The following is a 21294-nucleotide window of genomic DNA, read 5'->3' as shown; positions in this document are numbered from 1 at the left end:
AATCCAAGACTGCTGACCTAGCATCTGGCAAATCCCGCTGTCATGGATATGCAATAGTCTGGCAGCTTACCTGTTTCCATCTGTCCATTAAGAGGCCTGACTCTGTTCTGGTTACCTTCTTATTTCCTCTCCTTCCTGTATGGCCCCACCCAGGCCATCCCAGGAAGTCTATATTAACCATTGCACTACAGGCCTGCAGTGCTGTTCAACAGTGTTGTTTGCTCAAGTTCCTGTCTGCAGTGTGCTACGATTATCTTCCTGTGTACCGTTTTTGGCTTGTCCCTGACTTCTCCTGTTTGCCTGTGCCCTTGACCTTTTGCCTGTCCCTCGGTTACCCTAGTCTGCCTGTTGCTCTGACCTCGGCTTACCATCACTACCGTTTGTCCTGCCTGCTGCTTCCTCTCTCTCCCTGCGGAGCGTGACCTATGGGATCCCAGGGGTCGCGACCTGGATCCAGCTGCAGCGAAGGCCATCCTCACCACTAGAGGCTCTGGTGAACACAAAGCTGGGTCTTAGACTCTGTGCCCTGGGCGATCTTGGGTTCGCTTCCTCTCTGATTGCAGCAGTCAGCTATAGGGTTCACTACTCTGTGGTTCATCCCTGACCCCCACGGGGTGCACTTGTCACCTGGCCACAGGTGACCTGACACCCACCCACTTCCTGAAATTTGCTTAGCCTAGGGGGCAACCCAGGAAACGGGTCATGAAAGGATATTTTTCCCTTTTACTTAAAAAAAAATCATAAAAAAATGCACATATTTTTGCAGGTAAAAAAATGTGCATTTGTTATTTTATATTATATATATAGATCTATCTATCTATCTATATTTTAACAGTAGCCTGCAAGGTAGTGCACCTATGATCAGTGGATGAAACTGCTAGCAGCTGCTTGATTAGACAAATCCAACAGAAGACATTTTGATTCAGTACAGCGTTTGATGTTCTACCTTCTTAGAACACTTGGCTAAACTGAGCAGGTATAGGGGTATAATTAAAGGGAGCTGAACCATTTTAGTTTTAAGTGACTACATTTTCTGTAGGTGGCAGTGTATCCACACATACTTAAATATACAGTGCTGTGTCCTTTAATGAAAGTTTGTATTAGATGTTAGTTACTGATATAGCCTGTCTGTAAATATTTTTTTCCCAAATCTTAAGCCTGAGAGTATCTGCTCAGCATTTCTCTTGGGGCTTAGACAAAAAGTCAAGCAATGAAGCTCTTAGAAATAAAATGAAATTATGTTTTTGGGGGGACGGATACAATAAAATATGCTTTTTTGGCTAAAAAAAGCAACACCAAGTATACTGACAGGTTCACGTTAACGTCTCATTTGTTAAACAATGGAGGCTTATTCTTTATGTAGTAACGCCACAAATGTGATTCTCTATATTACAATTCTGGCATCCTGTTTTTGTTCTAGAGATTTGTAAATCACTCACATTAATAAATCATTCAAGATTATTTAAGGCCATTTAGAAAAAGTCAGTTTTCTCATTTTAGAACGTTACGTATTTCCTTTTCTAGGTTTAATGCCAACAAAGTCTTGTTCCAGATGGATGTTTAAGAGGAGGAAATACCTACATTACTTAATACAAATTATAAACAAACATTTTGGGTAAATATATTAGCTAGGGTTATTTGGAAACATGTGAAATATATCAGCTTTTGAGAACACACCATATTTTATAAAATGCCGATGACAAAAAGCAAATGTTTATGAAAGAACATAATGGGAAAAAATAGTCCAGAGTGAAAATAGAAGTAGAAAAAGTACAGTGGGCATCAGAAACCATAAGAATATTCTGGATTGCCTATTAAAACCAGGCTATTTTGTTGATGTTTATAATGCATAAAAGGAACAGCTTGATTGGTCATTATGGACAACAAATTTTATTAGATTATAAAGTATTTTTCAAAATGCAATGTTCCTGCCTCACAAAGAACTGTCAGGGTCCATTAGCAGCAACATGTCAGATTATGTCCGTTCAGACCATATCATCCTAGGCTAATGGATAGTTTTTAATATACAGGAAAAAAATTACTAGTGGTATTAAACCTCCAAAGTTTTTTTTTTACCACGTTAAGCACAATATAATAAAAATTCAAAAGTACACGATTTGGTAAGTTCTTAGCCCACCATATGCAGTGTACAACTTTCAATGCTGCTGGCTCCTGCTCTCTCTGTCTTTCTTCCCTGAACAGGAAAGATTAGGCAGTATACAGTACAGTCTCCAGCCAGCTTGTTCGCTTAAAGTGGTTGTAAACCCTTACACACCACTTTTACCTACAGGTAAGCTTGCACAGTTTAGGAGATATTTACCATATACGCTTGCGCCAATGTCATCGGCGCTTGCACACTGAAGAAAGGGCATGATCGTGCAGTTCCTATAGGGCCCGTGCCATGATCGACTCTGGCCAGTCACAGAGCTGGAGTCAACGGCCCCGAAAGGAAGAGGGGTGAAGATGGATGTGGCCACCAGCAGGGACATTGCAGGCTTTGTTTGCAGGCAAGTGTCGCATAAAGGGCTAGTGTGCAATGCATACTAGCCCATTATGCTTTTACTTTGCAAAGGAATAAAGAGGAAGTAAAACCCATCGGGGTTTACTTCCTCTTTATTGTTGTTTATTGTTTATTGCTTATTGCTTGTATAGCGTAGAATCACCGAAGGTATCAAAACGCTTCCAGACCTTAACAATTCACAACAGGACCGAGTGTTACAGGCATAAATTAACATAGTAACAATATAAAATATGTACCACAATTAAAATCAAATAATAAAACAACAATATAACACCATAAAACCAATACAGTACAAAACCATAGAAATCACATAAGACCAAAGGAGAGACAACACACAATTCCCAACAGATCTAGCAGTGCTTCCCGCCAGAATGACCCTAACCTCACTCTTCCTATCAATCTGCCTCTGCCCACAGATAGGTTTTTAGATCCCTCCTGAATGTGGGTAGGTCAGGACTCTGTCTAAGACTTAGGGGAAGTAGATTCCATTCTCTTGGGCCAAGGACAGAAAAAGCCCTGCCCCCCCATTTTTTCAGCCGACTCTTTGGCTGTTCCAAACGGAATTGGCAGCTCCATCTAAGGGAGCGGCCAGTAACATGTCTATTCAATTTCTCACAGAGATAGGCAGGTCCTAGCCCGTGAAACGCTTTAAAAACAAGTGTTAGAATTTTAAAACGCACCCTCTGACCAACTGGCAGCCAATGCAGGGCAGCTTGATGTCTTGCGGTGGGGGGGGGGGGGGGGGAGGAGTGCCTTGCTATCCTAGGATGCAGGGCTGTGTCTTTCTATTAAAGCATACTGTGAAGGCAGACACAACTATAGCCCCCTGCATGTAAGGGTCACTCCATAGCAGGGGTAGGCAACCTTAAAGAGGCAGAGATCTACCTGAACAACACAAGAGAAGTCAGAGATCACCGGGCACAGAGTTGCCTCCTCACACCCGATTTAAACCTCTAAGTGCTGTACTACCGAGTCACAATCACATTCAGTGTGCAGCAATCATGGGTTTGAATCAGGTGGTGAGGAAGGACCCCCTGTCAACACATACTCGGATCCCTTTGCCTGTTGCACTTGTCAATGAGCCCTTAGTTGCATTAGGCAACATCACACTTAGGGCTCATTCAAACCAAGTTGGGGGTTGGTAAAACAGCAGGACATAATAGAAGTCTATGGCTAAGTGCAGCAACCCCACAGGAAAGCTGCAGATACACTGCACCCACGGTGTATGTAAACCACAGCACATCAGTGTGAAAGCAGCCCTATACTATTATTGCTTCACACTGACCTGAAGATCTCTTCTTATCTGCTGCTGGCACCACTCTGGAGTCCACGAGCCGGCATAAGATGTGGAGTGCAGTTGATAATCGTCAAGGGACAGGAGGCGGCTCTACAGAGGTTTATGCGCCTCTTGCTCCCTACTACAGCTCCAACTTTACAAGTAGTTCCTCTGCAATGCACTCTGTTTGATGGTCTGTAATGGTAGGTCAGCAAGCCCAGACCGCTATATACCAGTCACCTGTCTGAGATCTACAGGTTGCTGACCCCTGCTCTAAAGGATACCGCAGGAGAAAGAAGCCACCCTGAAGTTATGCTGGTGCAATGATTTCAAGATAAAAAAAAATGCATACTTAGTAAGTGATTAAATCAGTTGCTAATCAGGCCTTTACTCAAAAGTACATTCAAAAACACACCAAATTTTGAGCATCACAATAAAAAAATTAATTTCAAAGTCCCAGAGCCTCTGAGTCTCTGCAGAGACTTGCCACGTTAAGCCATTCAGCCTTGTGACAAATTGCCCAACTTGGGCTTGAAAGGCTCCTGCCTAATTACCTACAGTCTTTAATACCACTCTCAGGCAATGGCCTGCTCAGATTGCCTCTTCTTGACAAACACAACTTCTGCAACAGCTTGCCTCGAGGGAAGAACCCCTGAATCATGGACAGCCCCTTGATCAAGAGGCTTGTGCATGCCTGCACAATCAAGATGCTGGTTTCCTGTACAATGTGGACCCAAGCCAGGAGTTCTACTAGCTCAGAGCACTGCTCTAAGTGCCAATGTACCCACTCCAGTGTTCAATGTTAGTGCTGGTGCCAACATCCAAGATACTCAGCAAGAAATCAAGACCTCTATGACCAAGTCTGGGGGCAGAGGAATGGCTCGTTTTTCACCCTTATTACACATTGGTCTGTCAGGAGTGAAGCGTCTACACATTACACATGTACCAAATCTGGGAAAAACTGCAAAACTCATTTTCTCCATTCAGAACAGACATCCCAGAGCTCCTCGCCCTGCATAAGTAGGAACGCTGGATGACACCCTCCTGACACCGTCACAAGGCCTAGCAGGGTTCTGGAATTCCCCCCGGCCACCAACCTGATATGATACCTGCATGTAAAAAAAGATGGAATACTGTCTGTGAACTAATTAATGTACGATTTAGACCTCCTATAATATTAAGAGGTCTGCAGCGGAGGTGAGAGTGTGCGCCGACACATGGTGGAGGATCTGGCATGTTTTGGTTTGGGCACACAGTGCACATATTTTTTATTACGTAGTAGGTAAGGTTGAAGAAAGACACCAGTCTATCCAGTTAAACCTGTGTTGTGTGCATTATGTCTCTACCACTTCCCATATCCCTTATTTTGTATTCAATATGATATACCAATAAAATGCAGCACTATATATTCAAATGAAATTCTAAGGATAGATACTGTATATAGTCCATAATGACGTGGATCAAAGTTCCAAAAAGAGTCCAGTGATGATAATCCCAAACAGTTGGTGTTGCAACGGAAACCACCACTGATAAAAAGGACACAAACTGACCCTTACCCTAAACGTTGGACTACCCGAAAAAAGTAGTCAATACAACATTGTTTTCAATTTGGGCTTGAGGCTCCTTTGAATCCACAGTGAATGTGACCATCAGGTTACATCTCCTTTCCAGAAATTAATCAAATAAACATTAAATGTAAAGTAGCATTTGTGTCCACTGACAACAATGATAGAAAAGAAGCGACAGTTTCCAACCAGCAAAATGTCTGATCGTCAAACGTGGCGACGTCATGTAACTCAGCACCTCCCTATGCATTTCATCATCTAGACATCATCAGGAGCGTGTGAATGATGAAACACGTAGGGAGGGGCTGAGCTACGTGACGTCGCCACGCTTGACGATCAGACATGTTTCTGGTTGGAAACGTTCGCTTCTTATCTCACACTGTTGTCAGTGGACACAAATGCAACTTTACAGTCGATGTCTAGTCAACTAATTTCTGGAAATAAGACTTTACCTGATGGTCACATCACTGTGGTATCCACAGAGGAGCCTCAAGCCCATATTGTAAACATTGCTGTATTGACTACTTTATTCGGGTAGTCCAACGTTTAGGGTAAGGGTCAGTGTGTGTCTTTTTCACCAGTGGTAGTGTCTGTTGCAACACCTACTGTTTAGGATTATCATCACTGGACTCTTTTTGGAACTTTGATCCATGTCATTATGGACTATATATCTATCCTTACCATTGCATTTTAATAATACACTATTCACTTGGTGTTTTTGTTTCTTTATAGCTGCATTTTATTGGTATATTTGGTTTTCTAGGAAACTTTGTGCTGGCCGGTTATATGAATATCTATAATAATTAATTTATTTAACTATTAGTTCTTTAACGAGTGCAGATATTTTTGTGCATACTATATGCCAAAAAAGAACTCCTTCAAATGTTCTAACAGAGCTTCCGTATCAAAAGCATTACCTAAAACAATTCTATTGCCTTTATTTAGAACCCATAACACCCTATTTGTGTATGTAGTAATACAAATTTAATTAAAAGACTTTACTTTCAGCAGATTTTTCCCAGTCCATCCAAAAAAAAAAAAAAAAACTGGCTGGAGTTAAAGGGTCACTAAAGGATTTTTTTTTTTTTTTTTTGCTAAATAGCTTCCTTTACCTTACTGCAGTCCTGGTTTCATGTCCTCATTGTTCGTTTTTGCTCTGATGTTGCTGTAATCCTTCTCTGTTTTGAACAGTTTGTTTCCTGATGAAAAAAGTCATGGGAGCTTTCTCTCTGTGGTCACTAATCAAGGAGGTGTGATTACCGTGTGTCTAAAACCCCACAGCACCAATCAGTTTCGTTTTCCAAACCATCACTGCCCTGTTTTGGCTCTTTGTCTCTGTTCATCACAGAAGCAGGAAACAACATCCAAAAACGAAACTGAAACTGTAGGTACATTATATGATTGATTTTTATCTATTTTTAATCGTTTTTAAAAGGAATCAGTTAACTGTTATGTCTCTATACCCTGTAAACAGTCATTTCAGCAAAAAAAAAAAAAAATCCTTTACAACTCCTTTAATCTCAAGAAGAACCTACCGCAATCATTATCTTGTAAAATTCTTAAGTGGTAAGAACAAAAATGTTACCGCCCTTCAGTTTTTTTCTTTAAAAGTTCAATTTCATAGAAGCTTCTCTTTTAACCACTTCCCGACGGCTGTACGACTTTATACGGCCGCAGGGTGGTTGTAATTCTCTGACTCGCCGTCTTTTTTTGGCCTCCGCTCCTCCTGGCCACTGGAGATGCCGATGCGCGTGCCTGGCGGCCGCGATGTCCGCCAGGCACCCGCGATCGGCGGTTACAGAGACAAGGACGTGGATCTGTGTGTGTAAACACACAGATCCATGTCCTGTCAGGGAGAGAGGAGACCGATCTGTGTCCCTTGTACATAGGGACACAGATCGGTCACCTCCCCCAGTCAGTCCCCTCCCCCCACAGTTAGTAACACTAGGCAGGGTACACATTTAACCCCCCCCCCCCTCACCCCCTAGTGTTAACCCCTCCAATGCCAGTCACATTTATACAGTAATTAGTGCATATGTATAGCACTGATCGCAGTATAAATGTGAATGGTGCCAAAAATGTGTCCACCATAATGTCGCAGTCCCAATAAAAATCGCAGATCGCCACCATTACTAGTAAAAAAAAAATAATAAAAAAATTATAATTCTGTCCCATATTTTGTAGGCGCTATGACTTTTGCGCAAACCAGTCGCTTATTGCGATTTTTTTAATTTTTTACCAAAAATATGTAGAATACGTATCAGCCTAGACTGAGAATTTTTTATTTTTTTTTAAATTGGGGATATTTATTATAGCAACAAGTAAAAAATATTATTATTTTTTTCAAAATTGTCGCTTTATTTTTGTTTATAGTGCAAAAAATAAAAACCGCAGAGGTGATCAAATACCACCAAAAGAAAACTATTTGTGGGAAAAAAAGGACGTCTATTTTGTTTGGGAGCCACGTCGCACGACCGCACAATTATCAGTTAAAGCGACGCAGTGCCGAATCGCAAAAAGTCCTCTGTTCAGGAAGGGGGTATATGTGCCCAGTAAGCAAGTGGTTAAAGAAAACTTTTCTTATAAACTTTGGAGTAGACTGCAGCAGTGATGTGGTTAAGCCAATTTTATTAATTTGGAAACATTTACATGCCAGACATCAGCCATCTGATCGTATTGCCGACTCTCCCATTTCCTGTCTGGCTGAGATAATATGCTTACTCAATGGTGCAGACATTTTTTGGCTATTTTGTGTCACTTTAGACAATTTAAGATGCAAAGTCTGACAGCTGTGACATGGCTTATAAACAGATGTTTTCATTTACACTGAAAGGTATTAGCTACTCTGTGGCTGTGCCTTAATAACTCTTCAGGGCCTGTGGAAAATTCAGGTCATTCTGGAGAAGCATTGGCAAGGAGCTTTGTTTAACAATTAGGATAGGAGAGCAGTTTGTACTAGATGGGATTAAGTATTCTTAGCTCTAGAAGTTTACACACTGAAGCTGCCTGAGGACGTTGCATTAGTTTTGTAAGGAATATAATTGTATTGTGGTTTTAGACCTCTTTCACACGGGGCGGATCCGCTCAGCGGACTCCACCAGCTCAGCAGGCGATCACTCCATTGTTCCCTGCCAAAGCAGCAGATAACAGGTCCATCTCTCACTGTGGAGGGACGGACCTATCAGAGCCCCACTGTCCTCTATTGGAGATCGGACGACAAACTGATCCACCTGTCTGTTTTCATTCAATCCCATCCAATTCAATCCACTGGACAGATGGCGACGTATCGCCATATGTCTGTTTTGAGCGGATCTTATCGGAAAGGATGGCAGGCAAATGATCTTGCCTTGAACCCTGTTTTTCTTGAACCTTGAACAATCTGCTCATCCCATGACCATTCTGAATTCAGCCACGTCTGTGCACTTCCTGTTTCCCAGATTATTGTGCTCTCTCCAGCCAAAATCATGCTCATCACCTCTTCACTACCACTCATTGCCAACATTTGACTTGTTCCTCGATTAAAGGATCTGTAAAGGAAATTTTTGTTTTTGCTGAAATGACTGTTTACAGGGTATAGAGACAATAGTTAACCGATTCCTTTTAAAAATGATTAAAAATAGATAAAAATCAATCATATAATGTACCTGCAGTTTCTAGTTTTGTTTTTGCATGTTGTTTCCTGCGTCTGTGATGTACAGAGCCACAGAGCCAATACAGGGCAGTGATGGTTTGGAAAACGAAACTGATTGGTGCTGTGGGGTTTTAGACACACAGTAATCACATCTCCTTGATTAGTCACCACACAGAGAAAGCTCCCAGTACTGTGGTTATCAGGAAACAGACAACCAGGAAGTGTGGAGATCAGAGAAGAATTACAGCAACTTTAGAGCAAAAACTAACAATGAGAACATGAAAACAGCACTACATTAAGGTAAAGGAAGCTATTAAGATAAAAAAAATAATTCCTTTACAAACCCTTTAAGCTTCTGCTTGAACCCAACCTGCAATCACTCGTTACGGACCTTTGGCTTGTGTACTGACAATACTTCTGCTTGATCCCTACCTGCTATATCTGCTACTGGACCCCGGCTTGCTCACCTCCTGGTAAAGCAATCCTGAGAAACGCGACCTGATATTAACATGCAGCAATCCTCATCTCCACCATCAGGAGCTCTGGTGAACACCAGTTAGTACTTAGACTCTGCACCTCAGGTGAGCCTGTATCATTTGCCAGGGTGACCTGCTTCTGTACTTATCCAGCTGGTCGCTTGGCGCCTCTCCACTGCTAATGGCCTGACTCTAGACCATGACATCCTCACTGATAACCGTCAGGGCCCATAGAATCTTATAAACCATTGGGAGGCCCAGTAATGTAATGAAGCCTAATGGCAAAACAAACATATGTTGCCAAACTGAAATATTATGGCTGTACACCAAGCTAAAGAAAGCTGGGGCCTATTTCTGCATGCCAAAGGCAATTTATCAACTCCCAAAATATGTATCAAGGTAAACAGGAGATGAGCTGCATTATGTATGCATCAAAGGTAAGCTTCCCATATCCCCTACCTGACTGTGACCCTTGAGATTAGCATAAAATTGAGGGTAGGAAGGCTGGCCTTCAGGGTTGGGTAAACTTTATAACTAATAATAATAATTATAAGTACATTTTAATGCAGCACAGTCCTTAAGCATTCTCCAACTATAGCTAATAAAAAATTCTGGTAAGGAATATGGTATCTTAATTTGCCGCACATTACAACACAATACAATTTCAGGACTGCAGCTGGTTATATTTATGAGGCCTTCATGCATACTGTATTCGAAAAAAGTTTAAACAATTGGACCTGTGTGGTCACATTAAGGTTGTATGAATCAGGAAAAAAGCTCTAATCCCATAGGGCGTTTCCTTGATATCAGTAAGAATGTTATAGTGAAATGGAAGGGACGGACATATTTGTAGTGTAACACTGAACTGTATATAAACTGCTCCCATACTGAATGAAAACAATTGTATTAGTTGGTATTAATTAGAAAGGTTAACAACGGCTTATTAATAAAAAAATAAAAATGACTTTTACATTAGTCTAGAGTTTTTCCCTAGCAATAGGGGAAAGTTGCCATGAAACCACAAAGGCCCAGGATGGTTAAGTGGGTGCAGTAACCAGAAAAGTGGACAACAAACCACAGGTCGCTTAAATCAACTGCTTATAAATTTTGTCATTGGTTCTGTCTTAATCACAGACCAGAACTGAGTTTATTAACAGCCATGTCCTGTCATGCCATGTACTAAGGACCCTGGAGAGATATCATTTCTAATTACTGAAACCAGCCAGATCTTCATTGTAGATGTACATGCCTTTGCTTAGCAAGGCTCGCTTGGCAGCTATATTCTTTGGTTACTGTCATGGGATTACATAAATGTCAACCTCCTGCCCTTTGCAATAGCAATAAGTGGACACCAGCAGCAAAGCTGGCCTTGTATTTATAAAGCTGGATTCTAAAGTAGTTAGAACTCGTTTCGACCTTGAGAAAGACTCAAGAACAAGCAGCGGGTTCCTGGGCGGTGATTAATTGACCTGGTCTCACTTTCCTGCGAGCAGCAGCATGGAGAGATAATTCACAGATACACCAGATAAAGGAGAGTTGAAAAAAAGTGCACAAAAGACCAGATAGAGAAAAGGCAAAAGGAAGAGAAGAAATAGGGGGAGAAAAGCAGCCCAGCCCAGCAGACCATTTGCAGCAGCTAACGACTTGTTCATTATGAGTGATGATGGATAAAGACTTCTCACGCTGCGATGGGATGGAGATTTATATGCATAGTTCTGTCTCCCAACTTGGGAGAGAGATCATCATCATTTAATTCTATCTCAGCGGTCAGAGATGGGCGTCCGGAGGAGCTAGGTACCACAGCGTGCTGTCAGCTGGCACAATCTGAGCGCGTGCAGCTGGAACATCTGGAGCAGGCTGCCCAAGGCCCAGGCTGAACAATAGAGTCTGGAGCTCTGCCAAATTGCTTGCAGACGTTGGCAGCAGAATGAGGCTCCTGTCCCCTCTGCCTCTCGCTCATTCTTTATGAGGATCTGATCTCTCCCAGGCTTCCTTATCTGTCCCTGGGAATATGGCCTTGAGATTGCTCTCCCGTGTCCTTCACCACCTTATCTCTCACCACTTTTATTAAAAACTTGCTCCCCCTTTACTCACGGCTGTCAATAGCTTGTTAAACCTTGTGATGAATGGGATGCTAGTTGTTGGGTGAGGCATAACAGCTAAAAAGGGTTTTTGGGAACAGTTTAAACTTTATTACATTTCTAGGATAGCAGAAAATTCTGTTCCCTGAGACTTAAAAAGGAACAAGAAATGATAAACGTGTCAACATAGTCAAAACTTTTTTTTTCTTTTTGCTAGAGTGGGGAAATGAACCCCCCGTGGAGGTTTTATTGCTGTCCCTGATAGGTCGATTTACCCATTCTGCTTGTCATGGTGGCCATTGTCACTAAGACAGAAAATGAGGGGAAATCTAAAATGTTATGGTTGTTACCAGGAAACAAGGTGAGAACAATGGAGACACCTGTTCCAGAGAGGGGAATTTTTCTCACTCTGCAGAGATATATTTCCAGTTCCTGTTGTATCTATGGGGTTGGGAAATAAAGGGAAATCTTTCCAAAGGGACTGCAGGTGTTTTTAACACTTCCCCAAACTGCCCAAAACTTAACGCAATATTAAAACCAGGCTATAAAAAACTCCCATTACATGCTATATAACAGTCTGCATACTTACAATGCCACTAAAGCATTTGTTTTGTGTAAAGTAAAATATACCTGGTTGATGTTGCCTTTATCTGTCCTATCTTCTCTATGTCCCCACTGCAGGTTAGGATTGTATAGACCAGCTGGTGTCCTCTACTGAGCATGTTCAATTTTAGTTCCCTTCTAAGCTTGTCCTCCTTTTTCCTATTAGTTTAGCCCATATGACTAAAAAAATCACACACGTGGGCCTACAAACAGTGGCAAATGACAATCTCCTCCATGTCCTCCTATTGCTAAACACTACGCAAGGTGGGATATAGGATTATGATTGAATGCATTCACTAAAAAACTCATAAAAAGCTTAAAGCGGGAGTTCACCCAATGTTGTTTTTTTTTTCTCTTTTCCCCTTAGATGGATGCTCGTTTTGTCTAGGGGAATCGGCTAATTGTTTTAAAATATGATCCGTACTTACCGTTTTCGAGATGCATCTTCTCTGTCACTTCCGGGTATGGGCTGCGGGACTGGGCGTTCCTTCTTGATTGACAGTCTTCTGAGAGGCTTCCGACGGTCGCATCCATCGCGTCACTAGTAGCCGAAAGAAGCCGAACTTCGGTGCAGCTCTATACTGCGCCTGCGCATCGACGTTCGGCTTCTTTCGGAAAATCGTGACGCGATGGATGCGACCGTCGGAAGCCTCTTGGAAGACTGTCAATCAAAATAGGAACACCCAGTCCCGCAGCCCATACCCGGAAGCGGCGGAGAAGATGCATCTCGTAAACGGTAAGTACAGCTCATATTTTAAAACAACTAGCCGATTCCCCTAGACAAAACGAGCATCCATCTAAAGGGAAAAAGTGTTATGTACGGGTGAACCCCCGCTTTAATTTTAATAATAAGTATTAAATATATTAAATGTAATTGCTAACACCTGTAAAGGGAAGAAAAGGAGCTTTGGATGCTGATGCTGTCAGAATAAAAGCTGGTGTCAATCATAATTTATGTTCAATAAAAAATTATAGGGAGCTGTAAAATTGTGGGCATACAAACAGTGGTAAATGCCAATCCCCTCCCTATTCATCCTCCGTGTCCTCATAAAACTATTTTTTTATATCTATATTTTTTTTTTTTTTGGTCATGCGACCAGCATAGCACCAATCATACTGCACTAATAGAAGCCCTTCCCAAAGGATCTCTCACCGTAGATCCCAAGGAACAGGGAAAGATCATGTGACCACACAAAAGAGCTGCAGAGATCAGGATTAAAAAAATAGGATTTTTATAACAGCTTACCTGTAAAATCCTTTTCTTGGAGTACATCACGGGACACAGAGCTGCATATTCATTACTATGTGGGTTATAGAGTCTACCTTCAGGTGATGGACACTGGTGTAATCAATTAAACAGGAAGTTCCCTCCCTATATAACCCCTCCCCTACTGGGAGTTCCTCAGTTTTTGTAGCAAAGCAATAAGTGTCCCAATATCCCCAAACAAGAGGGGTGGGAGCTCTGTGTCCCGTGATGTACTCCAAGAAAAGGATTTTACAGGTAAGCTGTTATAAAAATCCTATTTTCTTTATCGTACATCACGGGACACAGAGCTGCATATTCATTACTATGTGGGATGTCCCAAAGCAATGCTTACTGAGGGGAGGGAGACACCAACAACGCAGACCGCCATCAGACGTGAGGACCTATAATGCTGCCTGCAGCATACTGCGCCAAAAAGCTGCATCCTCTTGCCGTCTTATGTTCACCTGATAGGAGTTAGTGAACGTAAGCACAGATGACCAAGTTGTGACCTTGAAAATCTGCGTCATAAAGGCTTGGAAATGCATTGCGCATAAAGCGCTTACCATCCTGGTAGGGAGCACCCTCACAAAAAAACAGGGGGAATCCTACTCTAACCACAAGCCTGAATAATAACCTGATGAATCAACCTTAAAAACAGTTGATTTTAGACGCTGCCTGCCCTTTCCTGGGGCCTCCTGGTAGCGCAACAACATCAGTTTTCCGTATCCGAGCAGCCGCTTCAGATAGGCCTAGACCCTTCTTACTCCAACGAGAGAGAGAGTGTAACCATTTTAATAGCTGACCTGAACACTGCCTGCCCATCTAGGGTCTTCTGGCAGCCCAATAAAAACGTCAGCTTTCTATATCTGAAACCTTCAGATAGGTATTTAACTGCTCTCATCTCAATTGAGAGAAAAGCAATAACCTTTCACTCCGTGAAACAAGGTTTTGAAAAAAGGGAAGGTAAGAATATCTAGATTCAAATGAATACTAGATCCTTCTAGTAAATAAGGTTGGGTGAGGATGAAAATCACTCTACTTGTAAGAATAATTGAGTATGGCTCTATACCAAGAAAGTTGCCAATACTGAAACTCTTGGAGGCTACCACAACCAAGAACACCAATTCCCTTGTTAAAGGATGAAGGGAAATATGGTGCATCGGCCCAAGGAGCTGACCCTGTAAGCCGACAAAACTAGAGCCAATCCTCCGAGCACAAGGGCGACCTAACTGGTGGACTTATACAAGGGGTGACGTGCATAACAGCCCGGACCAAAGAGTGTGAAGTAATCGACCTTTGGAAGCAAGGCCGAGATCGGATCCTTGATATAACTTAAGGCTAGCTCCGTCTCCTTTCCAAATGTAGGAAGGCAGGAATTTTACCTTTGACAAACTTCCACGGATGCCACCATCTGGTTTCACACCAGGAACATGGGCCTTCCAGACCGTAGGCTATCTGGTCCTGGAGGCCAGCTCTCTTGTATGAATAAAGGGAATTGCCGCTGATTCTGAAAGCCCCGATCCTCGAGAATGTGGTCTATAATAGCCAGACCATTAATTCACCTGTTGCAAGGCAGAATGTAATACCCCCTGCAAAGTAGGCCTGGACAAGATGTAAGGGACTGTGGGTCCTCTACTACCACCCTTACTGTCCCTGCACCGAGAGTTTGTCAGGGTTATGCCGGAGTAATCAGGCCAGCTTCCGTTCTCCTCTAAATGTTGCATAGAAGCCACAAAAGTCGCGGCACTGGGGGAGAGACACAACCAGTGACAACTGGTCCCCCCCTCGGATTAAAAACACATCTGCCCCGCATGCGGGTGGATCCTTTATCCTTGACCCCAAGCTGTTCAATCTCTTGTTGAGCCTGGACGCCAATACATCTTATGTACAGGGTACTATTTCTGTGACATTTGGTCAGGAAAACAGTCGGGGTGTAGAGGTCATTCTCCCGGAGACACTTGTTGACGGCTCCAGCGAATCGCCTGCCAATTCTGCATTTCATGAAATGACGAATGCCAATAGGCAAGGCACAAGCTCCTCCTAGGTAAATTAAGTAAATCACTAGTATGGCATAGTCTGATTGTACTCTGACAGAACCAACCTGCCACCTGAACGTTCAGGCCCCTAAGCCAGATGCTCCATCGGTAGCTCTAGCTGACAGATAAGGCTCCCTTGGAGCTTGACTACTTCCCCTGGGCCATGGTCTCTTCCTGACCTGGCAAACCCTTTTAGTTAAGAATCACCAAGAGGAATTCCAGCATATCTCTGGGACCGGGTTCTTTGGATAATGCTAGGTCAAGATCCACTCTTTCTAGGCCGACAAAATACTGTTTATAACAGCCCTGAATAAAAGTTAGTATAGGGAACTGTCTTGAATGAAGCCAGCATCTTCCCTAGTGCCTTAATCAAAAGGCCAAAAGTAAGGAACTGTTCCTTGCCGTGACCACATAGACCAGTTTTCTTATAGCGATGGTCTTGTCTGAGGCCAAAACTCTCCTTTTTGGACTGTGCCAAACATACCCAGCTTCTTGTCAAATGAAAGAATGTATCTTTAGAGTTCCAGATACTTGACCATGCTGGACACCCTTAGGTCCAGCCATGCTACTGACGGACCCATCAGCAGGAGTTTGCTTCGGTATGCCATTACTGCTATACCCTGGGCCTACAGACCTGCTAGAGGCGGGCCCTAGCACCCTGACAACCCAGGCACGGAGGCTAACCCAAAAGGGCAAGACCACCAACTGGAGATAGTGCTGTTCCCCTGCTAAACGCAGACAACCTCTGCAGACCCAAGTAAATAAACACATTTGCAACTGGCTCCCCATGTGTGTATGTGGCAAGTGTTAAAGCCATATGCCTCAATGGAAGTGTGTGTACATGGCAGCGTGTGTTCCTGGAAGCATGAATTCATATAAATATGTTTTAAGAAAAACATGCATATAGCATGTGTGCTCTGGAACAAGCATCTTGCAAGCAAGCATGCGATATAAACGTGTTATGCAACAATGTGCAACATGAACCCATGCAGACACGTATTTCTATGCAAACACAAGGAATCCTGTATTGCTTAATTAGGCCGCCATGTACAACTTTAAAGTAATCATGCATCCTTATGCGATTCAGCATCTTCCATGCGATCAACATCTTATGCATTTTAAGCACTACTGTGCGGACAAGAACCCTTGTGTGACCAAGGACTCTTGTGTGACCAAGCACCCCTGTGCGATCCAGCATCCTTATGCACTCAAGCATCTTAATGCGACTTTAGGCATTTCTGTGAAACAAGCCTCTCTATGTGATCAAGTATCCTTGGGTAATCCAGGACGCTGTTGATCCGACAACCATGTGTGATCCAGCTTATTTTTGCATTCAAGCATCTTTAAGCGATCTTTAGGCATTCTTGTAGAAACAAGCCTCTCTGTGCGACCAAAATATCCTCGAGTAATCAAGGACTTGGGTGATCGGGTAATCATGTGTGATTCAGCATTTTTATGCCTTCAAGCCTCTTTATGCGATTCTAGGCATTTCTGTGGAAACAAGCCTCTTTGTGTGACCAAATATCCTTGGGGAATCAAGGGCTTGGGTGATCAGGTAATCATGTGTGATTCCAGCATTTTTATGCCTTCGAGCCTCTTTATGCGATTCTAGGCATTTCTGTGGAAACAAGCCTCTTTGTGTGACAAAATATCCTTGGGGAATCAAGGACTTGGGTGATCAGGTAATCATGTGTGATTCCAGCATTTTTATGCATACAAGCATCTTTATGCGAACTTAGGCACTTCTGTGGAAACAAGCCTCTCTGTGTGACCAAATATCCTTGGGTAATCCAGGACGCAGATGATCAGGTAACCATGTGTGATGCAGCATCTTTTTTGCATCCAAGCAACTTTATGCGATTTTAGGCATTTCTGTGGAAACAAACCACTTCTGTGTGACCAAACATCCTTGGGTAATCAAGGATTTGGGTGATCAGGTAACCATGTGTGTGTGATCCAGCATTTTTATACATACAAACGTCTTTATGCGATTTTAGGCCTTTCTGTGGAAACAAGTCTCTCTGTGTGACCCAATATCCTTGGGTAATCCAGGACTTGAGTGATCAGGTAACTAGCATCTTTATGCACTCAAGCATTTCTATGCAACTCTAACAAACATGCAACACCATACAGACAGAAACATGTATCCTTATGCGATCCACAATAAAACATGCTTTGTTACTTGTTTTTATCCCACATGCATTCCAAACTCATGTATCTTGTGCAACATGCGGACTGGTAAAAAGGAAGTTATCCTCTGTAGATGTGCGTTTCCTCAATTAAGAGACGTTAGCTCAGATGTGCATTTGGTTAGCCTGAAGCCGACACCAGGCTGAGGACCATATGGAGGTCTTACTAGTCACCTATAGGAAAACCTCTCTTTACACTCTAAGGAGAAGATAGAGGCTTTGGCCGAGTAGGCAGAGGGAAATTATATGCAGCATGAATCTCTGAAAAGACTGCAGGTGCAATCAGAACCTGTAGAGCTATTGATAGCTTCTCCTCGTTAGGCTGCAGCTCCTGTCTCCTGTCCTCTGACAGTGAACCTTCATCCCCAGCTCTTCTAATCCCTTTGTTTAAGGATTAAAGCAGGAAAAGGGACACACCCTGCTTTTTTTTTTTTTGCTTCTTGTGAGGATGCTGCGAACATAGCAGTTAACCTCTTGTAGAACAACAAATGTGATGCAAAAAACAAAACACATGCAGAGTGGCTGCAATGTTGGGGGAGGCTGCATTGATTGCCTGACAGGTCTGATGGCTCAATCTGTGAGCTGTCTCTACAGGGGAGAATAAGGGGCCACCAGGTTCAGGTGGCGATTCCTTTTTATATTCCTACCCCTGACCTTATTCAATGGGGAGACCAAAGTCCTAAGCTAAAAGCAGAGGAGCTTAACCCAGGTGCATCAACAGCTGAACATAGTCTGGCAGCAACAATGCCTGCTAATCTGCACAGCTAGATGCGGAGTAGGCGTCTTAGATGAATCTGTATCCAACTCACACAAGGTGCTTGCGTTTGTGTCTCCCTAGCTTTACAGAGCTCTGACGTCTGGGCCTTTTTGAAGAGCCCTCTCTGCGACTGCACTGAGCCGGTGAGCACGTGCGACATGGTAGAGCCTGAAGCTGAGGAAGTGGGACGCACAATAGACCAGCTAACAGTTAAGCTTCCGTCTTTGGAAAGTATGGTAAGCGAAAACATCAGGCATGTCTTTCACTGCCCATAGTAGTGGAAAAACAGATAAGACTTGCAGCTACTCATGGAAGACAATGCTTTGCATAGGATTAAGGGCATTTTTTTTTTTTTTTTTTATGTACCAGCCCCTTCAAGGGGAGATATATGGGTACTACAGCCATCCTGTCTGAACAGACATAGTGGCCCAGGCTACATGCCGGCTAGGTGAGGTATATGGGTGCCCTGAGCCATCCCGTCTCAAAAGACATTGTGGTTTACATTGCCCATGCATAAAAACATAATATAGGCGAGACCCATAGTCCCCTACAGAAGACCTACTGTCGAACCAAGTCCCGTAGGTCCCTCTCTTACCTTTCCACGCTGCAGGGTATTGCCAAGCAAGAGGCCCAATCTTCCCCCTTCACCGTGGGTATAGTCCTAGACCTTCAGGGACCGGGGTCCATGGCAGGAACACCACACCCCTGGACCTATATAGCACCCTGGCAGCAGAAAAAACATTTGGTCCTTAGAAGGCACAAAGTTCTGGAACCCAGGATCCAGCCCTCCGCAGAGAGGCATTATAGGCTAAACCTCGTTCTTCGTACCGAGGCCGGGGTACCGTCCACTTTGGCTATGAAGCACCTTGGACGGATCCGGATTTATGGAGGCTTTTTACATCCAGCATGGATCCCTCCAGTGGAGCTCCTAAGAGCACATGTTAACTCGTGACCAACACCTTAGACACTGATGAAAAAACTGAGGAACTCCCAGTAGGGGAGGGGTTATATAGGGAGGGAACTTCCTGTTTAATTGATTACACCAGTGTCCATCACCTGAAGGTAGACTCTATAACCCACATAGTAATGAATATGCAGCTCTGTGTCCCGTGATGTACGATAAAGAAAAGACAAACATTTTGTTTGCTCTATCTACTAATCTAAGTGCCTTCAAGCGCACCTCTCTTCCTATTCCTTTCCTTCTTTTTCGCTCTATACCTGTTATCTACTCGAAGGAAAATAAAAAACACGGCGTGCCGGGCCCCTCGGATCACACCGTTTTGACTTTAGAGGCGAGTAGGAAATGACGCATATACACTTTATCCCTATAGGCCCTAACGCAGGGGCTATTACACATTATCCTACCAGCCATTTTGTCACGCTATCAAGTATATGCACACCTTGAAATATTATGTAACTGCCGTTCAGGATACCCTGTATGTTTCAGATAAGTGCCTTGATTTGTATTCTATCGTGTTGTTTTATTACTCTGTATGTGGTCTGTCGGGACCGGTTTCCTGATATAAATAAAACAAAAAACAATGTACTATATGTTGTATGTTAATTATGCCCATTAACACTTCTCTGTTTAGTATTACCTTAAAATAGTTTGTAGACACATTTTAATATAAGGCAGAAAACAAAGTAAAACACCAAGAAAACAAAATGTGCGGTGAGTGTTTCCCAATCCTACTCTTATTTTGTAGCTGCAGTGCATACCCCATGCCTGGTTTCTTCTGTTTGGCAGGGGTGCCTAGAGGCCAAGGCAGTTTGCAGAGAACTACAATTCTAGGTAATTAAAGTGGAAGTCCATGCAATATCTAAAGTCCCTGCATCTATAGACACCAGGCATCCAACACTAACCTCTCTATCCCTGTAAAGAAAAGATGAGTATACATACATTTTTGGAAGCCGATCTGACCCACTCTGATCGGATCCCACGCTGAGCTGTCAGCCGCGGCTTCTCTGTGTAGGTGGGTGCAGAGGAGAGAGGACAATGGAAGCCCCATACTAAATCTATGGGTGACATCACTTCCCATTAATTTCACAGTCGTTGTCCTTTGTGTCCTCTGCAGAGCTTCTGGCGCTGGAGATCGGGTCAGAGTGGGTCAGATCGGCTTCCAAAAAGGTATGTACACTCATCTTTTCTTTACAGGGCTAGAAAAGTTAGTGTTGGATGCCTGGTGTCTATAGATGCAGGGATTTTAGATTTTGCATGGACTTCCACTTTAAGGAAAAACAGTACACATGTATGTGTTTTAAGTGCGTATTTAGTGATTTGCTTGGAGTTCAGATTTTATCCTTGACTTTGAACTGAAAGTGTTAGCCCACCTAAAAAAATACAGGAGTCAGACCTTGGCTGAGGACTGGATCAATAAAAGGATTTTTCCCCATAATGTCTCACACACCTGAGTTTCTTTGAGAACCCCTCCTGCGTTTCAGAGCTTTCTCCAAGATCTCACGCATGGTTACACTGGTACTGTCCACCTGGATCAAAGAGAATCCATGGGCCGCATTTCTGTAGAGAAAGAAGAATTATTTTAATGTACAATATTAACAAAAAACTTGGTAATAAAAAATATATTGGTTACTAAACAAAAACACATAAAAAAAATGCAGAGCTTAGCAATATTTTGTTCAGAGGAATGTTAGAGGTTAAAGGAGAGCTGTCTGCTGAGGTTACAGAGCCGGTCGAGGTTCGGGCAAGATCGCAACACTAGGGTCAGGATCTGTCCACGTACCTGGACCAGCACCCCGGCACTGCTGGTGGGGGACTGATGCGGCATCCACCAAGGCAAGTATAAATCTGCAAAAAACCCAAATACCATACTTCTCTTTTAAACTGGGTGAAGAACAGCCAAACTCTGCTACTAAGGTAAGGTTGTGGAATACAGTCTTATGTCACCGGTCATG

General features: G+C 43.1%; 1 protein-coding gene across 1 annotated transcript in view; it reads right to left on the bottom strand.

The window, feature by feature from the left end:
• The window catches only part of MAPKAP1 (MAPK associated protein 1), a 322753-nt gene that overhangs the window by 117836 nt on the left and 183623 nt on the right, over positions 1-21294 (bottom strand). Inside the window, exon 7 of the mRNA XM_040323013.1 lies at positions 20790-20899. Coding sequence (XP_040178947.1) covers positions 20790-20899 — 110 coding nt within the window. The remainder of the gene's footprint in view (positions 1-20789; positions 20900-21294) is intronic.

This window comes from Rana temporaria, chromosome 9 (assembly GCF_905171775.1).
Source record: "Rana temporaria chromosome 9, aRanTem1.1, whole genome shotgun sequence".
Lineage (NCBI taxonomy): Eukaryota > Metazoa > Chordata > Amphibia > Anura > Ranidae > Rana > Rana temporaria.
Note: the sequence above shows the minus strand (reverse complement) of the source record. Positions and strands in the feature narration are given on the sequence as shown.